Consider the following 10,000-nt stretch of genomic DNA (forward strand, 5'->3'; position numbering starts at 1 on the left):
AAGTCTCCAATGCATTATTATCATAAAGGTTGTTATGTTGAATTGTATTAGTAGCACAAGTAAAGCTTTTGCACATTTAAAAGAAAGCTGCCACAAGTCCCGGATTAAGTAAAATAGTCAAGAAAATTCAGTACCTGCCCTTTAGGAAGTATGGGATCTGCTCAGTTTCATATACACTTCTATGGATAACTCTTGCAAAAAGTCAGATAAGTGTCTCTCTGAATAATGAAGGCTGGGACGAGCAAGTGATGCTCTGAGCACCAGTTAATGTAGAGTACAGACTTAGCATTTTCCTAGATGTGGCTTATAGACAAGAATTAAAAATACTTTGGAAATTGGACAGGTGTATCTCATAAAGTATTACACAAGATTTCCTATATGTAAACTTGGGGTTACGTAATGACAGTAGGGCAGCATCAGTTATTTCAATCACAGCTTCCGGTGTATGTTGCGAGGCCTACATCACCTTTTAACGAAGTGTATTGTAAGAGCTTTCAATGCTTTATTTAATTATGGCTTTTAATGTGCATTGTATGGGCATCTCTTTTACAGATCTTTAATGTATAGAACTAGTGGTAGGAATTTTGGCATATATATGACCTTGTGCACTAGGTTCCCAGACCCATTCTACATATAGCGAGTGTATTTTACAAACCTGATAATTGATATTCACATCAAATGCTCTTGGTAAAGAAGACTGCTTTCAGACAGATTAACAGGTCATCACACACTGTACAGAACTAGCTTTTCTTTTCACTGCTCTGAAATTCCCCAAGGAAACACACTCAGCGTGTTCAGTTTTGGGCTTCCACTATTCATAATATTGAAATTAAAGGACACGAAACAAGCAAAGGTAAATACATACAGGATAAAAATGTATACCTTGTAAGTATTTAGCACATAGGTTATTTTATAGACCAATACTGTTCTTGTGTTAGCTATTTAAAAAATGGAAGAGACGTGAAAATATGATACAGATAACTTGAAATGCTACCAGGCATTGTTTAAGATATTGTACTCAGAAAACGCTCATTTTGTTCTTCCCCTATAAGGTAGGTTAGTTGAATGAATAGGTTATACAAATATATATTTATTCACCTCTGTTGTATCTGCTAATTAAGGACATATACAGTATATACATCCATATAGCTATAACAACACAATAGGGCAATTAAATGGGCAATTCATTAATCTTTTCCATATGGATGTTGTTAGGTCAGTCAGTTTTGTCTACCTGCACCACCTCTGTGAATGTCACTGCCTTTATTAAGAATTGCAAATTCTTCTGTGGCAGTGCGCTGGTTAAGGAGATTCTGGAAATCTCATGCTATCTTGCTAGATTAAAAAAAAAAGCTGCGAAGATATGAGCTAAATTTGGGACAAATTTTCAAGCCAATGAATTAGCATGCTTCAATTTTTTTTATTAGTCTGCAAAATTTAGTTCTACACTGTACTTTGGGCCCTCCCAGCAAGAAAAGGGTTAATTGCAGTGCACTACCCAGATCTACGTAAAGTGCTTGAAACAGTTATTTCAATCTGGAATATACCACAAGCAATAGCCTCCTGCTAGAGAATGCGTTTTTACCAGTTTGGGCACAGCGTGTTCTTATTTACACCATGTACTCTGTGTACATTTGGTATTATTGTATTTACATCTTCAGCTGGACTTATATTACATATAGCAAAATCCATCTATATCAATTTCCAAATATGTTGAATCTGTTTTATATGTATGAAAAGTTGGAGACGTGTACTTTGTACAGCATCCACATAAGGGATAGAATAAATATAGTATATATCCATATTTATATGCACACATACTTGTGCACAGCAGCTTACTAAAATGTATAGGAATCCTTCTATTATTCTTCTGGAGTCTATTTTTCTGTTATTCTCTATATAAAGCCTTGTTTCTATGATACATCCCTCTGTGCACTGTGCTGCTATTTTCATTTTAATTGTTTTACATATAGCTAGCTGTGAGTTTAGGCCTTAAGCTTAGTTAAGCTGCACCTTATATGACTTCTACTACAAGAGCTTGCTTTTTGTGTAGCATCCAATATGCTTGGTTCAGTTTACAAGTTATAATATCAAACCAACATCCTGCTGCCTTGGCAGTGATGTAACTTTGCTAGTGGCCTTTTCCCTTTACTTTAGGTTAGTGCAGTTTTAAGTCTGGTGCACTGTATTGCCTCCCTGTTTCTTTTCTGTATCTGTTCGTTTTTCTAATACTCCAAAAAAGCTTCATTCTGCAAAAAGTGGCCCTGCTGTATTTCTTAGGTTTCACTGTATGCATCTCCTAAAGCCCTTTAAGAAGCTGGACATTTAAAAATGTCTGCACACCTCCCAAGACCTAAAAACTTGTTCCACTGAATAGAAGGAATGCATGGAATGCCCTCACAGTACTTCCTTTTGTTTAGGTAACTTGCCATTTTGTCTTTGACTGTATATAACTCTTGTGTGGATTGCATTACACTGAAAACACAGCAGTATAGAGAAAGTAGATGTAAGCCTGTGATCACTTAAGGGGAAAAAAATGACATATTTGGCACAGAGGAATTTAACACCCAAATAATCCATACTTCACTAGGAAAAAACAAACAAAACAAATGGGCCTGAAGCTCAGATCTACCCTATCATAAAGTGAACAAGTCTAATTGAACTATGTCTTTCTATCCTGTTATTTGTACAAATATGAAAGCACCATCTTGATGAAAAATAAACACAAAAGCGCTGTTGTGACTATAACAGGGAGTTGTATACTAATTTATATAATAAGTGGTTGTGCACGCTTTATTCAAGATTATGGCTGCAAGAAATGGCATGAATTGCTGGGTGTGTTTAATGCTGGATTATAGCAATTTGAAACATGTCAAACACATGGCTAACGCCTCATGCTTCACTCATTCTTGCGTAAACCTGCATAGCCACCATCCATTATACTCTTGGTAACAACACAATTCTGCAAGTAAATATTGTTACACTAAGTAACCTTTCAATTCAGGTTGTTTAGGAAGAGAAAATGCAATCTTGTGCAGTCACTTCCAGTGTCAGTTTAATGTTTCAAAAGGGAAGTGATGTAGAGAATAAGTATCTCTAATGCCACTTGGTAAGGGAAGAAAACTTGCTGAATTATTTCCTCCCTCTGTTCGGGTACATCTGTAGATGGAATATTGCATGCTGTACCAGAAAGAAAAAAAAAATTAGAAAACTGATAAACACAGAGTCGCTTAGTAGCTTAAGTTCTGTGCTTTATTTCTTCCCATGCTATAATAGTGGAAATATGAGCTCCTCTCTCGCAGTAATGTTTAATGTCTCCTTTGGTGGATCCTCATTCAGTGGTGGAGCCACTGTTGAGCCTTGAATCCAGTGTGTATAATAGCTCACTGTCCCAGTCCCCTGTTTATCTTGCTATGTGTGAAACTTCCTCATGTAAAGCATTGGGTAAATATTGGGATCTCTGCCCAAACATGACAGAAGGGTTGTTTAATCTCCACCCATAACTGTCTGATCAAAAGAACCTCTACAAATGTCCTGGCATGCATACAATGTATTCAACACTCGTATTGTATGCAGCATTTCTAATATGCCCTCGCTATAGTTTTTAGGTAGAAAGGAAAAATTTTCAAAAATCCTCAAAAAGACATTGACTATGGAAATGTCATGCACTAAAACAATTTCCGTGTTTCTTTCAGCTTTCGTGCAGATGAAACTTTAAGCAGTTGATACGCCTCGTGTATTATGGGGTGACCGCTCATGCAATAGCTTAGAATAAAATACTGTTATAATAACCTTTAGAAAGTACCTCTTAAAAATACTCTAAGCTCTTAACAAGGATCCACAAACCACAGGCTATAAACTCCTTGTCAACATAACATTTTAATTTGCTTAGACTCAGCCTTGTTTGCTTTTTCTTCCAGAGTGTATGTGCTATTATAGATGTCTCTCTCTACCATATATGTTAACAGACACAGCTAGTTCTTTTAAATTATTTACTAAATAATTTTTCTTCTGCAGCGTCATAATGTCTCTGATTGAGTTTGGCAGGTTAAAGTGAAAATTTTAAGTTTACAGTTTTCGTCCAGCTCCATTGATAAAGTTTCTGAGATTTTTATGATCTGTGTCTGTGCCGTTTCCTAGAAAGTGTAAAACTATATATGAGCAAAAAGAAAATAATAAAATAGAAAAAAAAAAAAAGATATCATATTCCTTTTCTTCCTTTGGTGAAGGGGAAAGTACATTAGAATTTTCAAACATTCAGAGAGGGAAATCAGACATATTTTACTGAATATTTTAAACATTGTCCATGTAAAATTTATGCCTAATTTGAATACTTATTAAGCGCCTAATCTCGGAAAAGAGTAGTAGCTTTGTTTTTTTGTGTGTTTTTTCTTTTGTCTTGTAAAATTCATTCTATTCACCACATTTTCTATGCATGATCCTTTTCTTAGTTAATGTTTAATGATATGTTTAACAGGCTCTGTTTGTTCATAAACACATCTGGTTAGTGATTGTTTACTATAGTTACAGTAGCCATGACTGCTCTGTTAACACGTCCCCTACAAAAACATTCAGCCAGGTTCCCCCAGCAAGAGGCAACCGTAACCATCATTATATTCTTACTATGGTTTTTGGAAATTTTCAAGTAACATCTATTTGTGGTGTCAAGTGTAGTGTCAGCAGAGGTATACTGCTTAACTCCTAAGAGTATGGGGTTTTCCACCCCATTATCATTATGCTATAGACAGTAAATAGTGAAATGTCATTATCTTGATATTGTGTCACACCGCACAGACATCTGATTGGGGCTTTTAGAGCAAGCAGCAGTGTGAAAAACATAATTTGCCTATTGTGTGTATAGTGTGATAAGTTTTGTGTGGCTGCTAACTGCGCTGACAGCCACCTTGGTGTCCTGAGACCATTATAGTGTTATAAATTGTAGTTGGGGCGCATGCACCGTATTGACCTTTCCATAAAACACACGCACAATATACCTTGAAATTCGAGTTTGTAAGGGCACTTGGTTCTTTATTTACTGCAAGGATTTCAACTGATCTTGGCAGGACATCTCATTGCTACCCTGAAAGTACAGTATATTTATGCAGTGAAAACGATAAAACATTTATTACTGTAGAGAAGGTAATATGCATAATTTATGCTGTTTTTAGCACAATCATTAGTGATATTCTTGATAGATTTTATTTCTAGCTTTCATATCTAATACATGCCTGGAAAATTAATTTTATATCTTTCATTTATTTGCCTATGTTAAAATTGAGTTTTAAGTCATCTTCAAGTGAACAGTTTGATTGCTGCTCATGCATAAGCTTAATTACTTCCCAGGAAGGACAGTATTAAATGTTTTAAATGTCAGAAAAATAAATGAATATCAGCCGTTTGATTAAAAAAATAGGCAATATCTGACGTGTTTGCAGCAGGAGCTTTTTCTTAAAATGCCTTGGAGGCAAAATTTTATTTAGGCACAAAAAAAAAGAAGAGCCCATAAGACTATTTATCATTGCTTGATACCATATGATTTGTAACACTGGTACAAAATTTTAATTTTGTATGATTAGCTTTGCATCATTAAACAATAGCCTTGCATAAGATGTGCTGTAAAATTCTGACAGAATCAAGATAGTGAATATTTTAAATAAGGCTGTATAGTCATCCATGGTTGTCAAAGCTAGATAATAGGAAATATAGTGGAGTGTGTGCAGCCGGGCTTTTATTTGACTTGATTTTATAGATAGACCTTAAAATGTAGCCATTCATAAATGCTATTTAGCCATGCTGCCTGCATGGCATGCTATTTTGGCTGCTAAGTGTAACCACACAAAGGAAGCTTATAGGGTCCATAATTTCAGTGATTAGTATCTGGATAAAAGCTGAATTTGTATTGCGTTTCTTGGTAAATTACTGAGCAGCCTGTGTGTTTTTCCCTCCTTCTAAAGATGCTGTCTTTGTAATTGGCAGAGAGGGACATCTTGATAATAGAAGTGCGAAGGTGTAACGTGTGTGTTAATTGATACTTCTTAATCACTTTTAGGTATTAAGTCATGATGCAGGAATCTGCAACAGAGACAATAAGCAACAGTTCAATGAATCAAAATGGAATGAGCACTCTAAGCAGCCAATTAGATGCTGGCAGCAGAGATGGGAGATCAAGTGGTGACATGTGCAGTGAAGTAAGCACAGTAGAACTGCTGCATCTGCAACAACAGCAGGTAAGTTTGGTGTTTTTCTTCACAATTTGCATACAAAAATAAAGCAGCACCCTTAGCTACCAGCCAGGTATTTGTGCAGATTCTCCAAATTTGTCTTCTGTTTATTTATTACCCAATTGTTGTATGTGTTATTTATTTGTTTATGTATATTCTATTGCTCAGTACTATTGTGTTGTGTTATTTTCCACTGGCATGTGTATTTGTTTGGAGTCTGTACAGAAGAGCCAGTCTATTTTGTAGCCTTTGTCCCATTTAAGTTAGGATTTCTGTGTTTCTTTGCCTTGTGTGTAGCATGTTTTCTAGCATTCAGTGTATTGTAGAAAACAGTGCAGAAATGTCAAATGTGATACTTAGCTTTCCACCAGAGGGCCACATTTGTTACTTGATACCATACTTGTCTCCATGAAATGAATTGTTCCAAAGTCTAAGATAAGGTGAAATGAGAGCAGCTGTTTTTTTGTATTATTAGTTCTTTATAATATCCTTCTTATTTGGACTAGTAAACAAAGTTGTTGTCTGTATTTTGTTCATGTAAACATATTATCTTCATCTACTAGTCATTCCAAATCCTGATAACTATACAAATATGTAGTGTGTGTTTTTTTTTGTTGTTTTTTTGCAATAAGCAAGAAAATCATTGCATGATTGCAAAAACATTTAATTTATTTGTTTTAACCTGGCATATGATTATTATTGTGAATGTATTGTTGCAAAAATTGAGATTTTTGCAAAACAAGTTATGATATAATATAGGAATCATTACATGATAGTCTACTTTGTGTATGTTTTGTCTAGTCCTTATTTCCATTACCATGTTATATTTACTGGTATCTATTGGCTCATGACGATCTGCATACATTTTGCATGTTCATGTTGAAATTCTAAATGACAAAATGTGTCAGTAGATATATTTATAATATAGATTCTTCAACTACATATGTTTGGCTAATTATAATAGACAAAGATAGAAGCGGGTTTAAGTACTTTATTTAGGTTGGACAATGATACAATATATGTGTCCATAATATGTCAAGCAATATACTGCAGGTCAGACAAAAATGTTGCGTTAGAACTCATTTATTCACCTAATATTTTGAAAAGAACAGACTATACACATTTATATTTATGTCATCTATTCATTTCTATTGCCATCTTTTCGATGTAAATGATAAGGCATATAGAATATATTGAATCACCGTGAGCGGTAGCAGTGTCTTTCAAGTTTTTGCTTTTGGAATCAAAGTAGAATACGTAAAATCAATTCAAACCCATTTTTGGAGCAGTCACAAAATACACAGCTTAAATAGATATATAAACTTTTTTTTCTTTTCCTGTGGAACCCACCATTCTAAACCGTGTCTTTTTTTTCCTTTTTTTTATGTGATTGAACATAATTGTCTTGCAGTTTTACTAACTGTCATAAGCACTGTACCATAGTCATTGTTCTCCAGTTCTTTAACAATAGTGCATTTTATGGCATCTGCGGGCCTTATGTGTCAAAATTAGAACCATGTGTTATAGTCAGATATGGTTTATTTCTAATTTAATTCAAAACTGCATAGAAATAAATGCACCATGCTAGCGACTTTATATGTATATTTTAATAGAATGTTCTAACCTAGTATGGATTTTACCTTGTAACTCATAACAAACATATGTCTGCCCCTCAGTTAAGAGTGTACACCATTCATTTTTTTTAGAGTTAACTCTGAGTGGTATGTATGTCAGGGCCTGATCTTTTTTTTTTTTTTTAAGAAGCATCTGAGTTTCCTTGCAGGGTAAACTACTTATACCATCTATTGTATAGTTTATACAAAAACACTAAATATATAGTAAACTAGCATCAAATAGTTAATTGCTATAGAATGTTATGTCTTTCAAACATGGGAAAGGGTAGCACTTCTCATATTAATGTCAGCCTTGTGACTATTATAAGCACTTGAAATGCTTGACCTATATCATGCAGTTATTTCAAAGCCATATATCTGGAGATGGTGACAGTATCGATAATATATTGTGATATTTACTGAGTAAGAAATAGGACTCATGACAACCTATCAATCTACTTATATAATGATTTGTAACTACAATGTACAGTACACCTATAGAATGGGAAACATACTGTATTAACGTCAATGCTCATTGTCTCCTTTGTTCAATTGTACTCTGCCTATATGACTAGAAGATCAGATGTACATATCTAATGTATCAGTTTCTGCATATTCATATCGGTATTCCTTTATGTTAAGTATTCTCCAGATAATTATAACTGGCAAGATTCTGTCCCATACTTGTTATGCTGTACTCCAAACTACTTTTTCTAATCTGTTAAAACCAGTATTAAGTAATGAAATCTGGTTAAGTGGGAATAGCATATTTCTGGTGTTGTTTTTGATTAAATGCATTGATCAAATTATTCTGCATTAGATGTAGAATTTTATTTTGATATTAGAATGGAAAAATTAATTGTTTGTGTCACTAGGGTCAAAATACTTCCTAAAAACTTGATTGCTTTACTGGGCGGATTTGAGCTTGCATTTTGAGTATTCATTAAGTTTCTTCTGCCAAGATAATCCCTTCAAATGTTTTATGTGAATCTATCGGAAGGATTCTCAGGTAGTTATAATATTGTTTCTACTGGTGTTTTATCATTCATAATGGCATATTATTGTAATGTATTCTTTGCAAAGTTTTCCCTTTAAGTTGATTGAACCATTTTATATCATTAAATTCTATAAGGCCTCTTACTTAAGGTCGATGTAGTGTGCCACACATTTAAAATTATCATTGTGCTATCCCATGGCCCCAGTTCTATACAGGGTTAGAAAAATATAGGGGACACACCTGATGTAAGTCCACTCAAAGCCAATGAATGACGGTTCAGTTTTACTTTACTCATATTTCATAAAACAAAATGTTATATTATTTATTAAATACATTTTTTATGTCCAATTACCTATGTCAACCAGACTACCTGAGAAGCATTAAATTGTTTTCTCTATGCTGAATTATTTCATAAAAGGTGCAAACTAACATGTATATAATGCATGTCAACTTATTATACCCCAAATTACATAGTCAAGATGGCATATTATTCACAGTTGCCTAGCAACCCTGTAATTACATTTACAAATATATATAGTTTTCAAATAATAAAATGAACATTTGCATTCTTTTTAATAAGTCAGGGTTATTTATCAACATTCTTTAGAATAATACAAGGGTTAACTGGAAGCTTTGAAGCGTAAAGGGTTCACAGCTGTCAGGTACCATAGCAGTAGGGAGCAAATGCTACCTGATGTCACCTATGAACACAGTGCATCATCACATGCAGTAATCAGCTGACTACATCCAGGAAAAAAGTTTGACATTGTCTTAACTATGAGTAGTTGAGCAGTTAAGTGTAGTTCCGAAGCACTAGGTGTCTCCACTGCTGCTTTTCTGAATGGTGATAGAAAGTCCAAAGCCAGAAACATTACATTACACATTACACTATTTTAATCTGGTTGCATTAGGTCTTTTGATTTTGACCTGAGAAGCCAAACATTTCAAGCCCCTGCGGAAGAAAAGACGTTAAGTTCACACATAATTACAGCTATGCACTGTCAAAAATCTATACTGAATTGCATGTGCATTTTTTTTAATGCGATTAGGAAGATCTGAAGTAAATTTCTGCTTCCTGCTTCTATATTTTTCCCTTTATAAACTGAGACCACACTCTTGTTTCTATTAACCTTTTTCATTTCCATTCCTCAAAATAGAATTCTTTTTTT

The 10,000-nt window shown here is 34.3% G+C and overlaps 1 protein-coding gene across 12 annotated transcripts in view; it reads left to right on the plus strand.

Moving 5' to 3' along the window:
* FOXP2 (forkhead box P2) overlaps positions 1 to 10,000 on the plus strand; it is a 209,106-nt gene that overhangs the window by 4,506 nt on the left and 194,600 nt on the right. For all 12 annotated transcript variants that reach the window (XM_069976224.1, XM_069976213.1, XM_069976232.1 and 9 more), the window contains exon 2: positions 6,050 to 6,227. In XM_069976224.1, coding sequence (XP_069832325.1) covers positions 6,060 to 6,227 — 168 coding nt within the window. In that variant the 5' untranslated portion in view covers positions 6,050 to 6,059. The remainder of the gene's footprint in view (positions 1 to 6,049; positions 6,228 to 10,000) is intronic.

This window comes from Dendropsophus ebraccatus, chromosome 1 (assembly GCF_027789765.1).
Source record: "Dendropsophus ebraccatus isolate aDenEbr1 chromosome 1, aDenEbr1.pat, whole genome shotgun sequence".
NCBI lineage: Eukaryota > Metazoa > Chordata > Amphibia > Anura > Hylidae > Dendropsophus > Dendropsophus ebraccatus.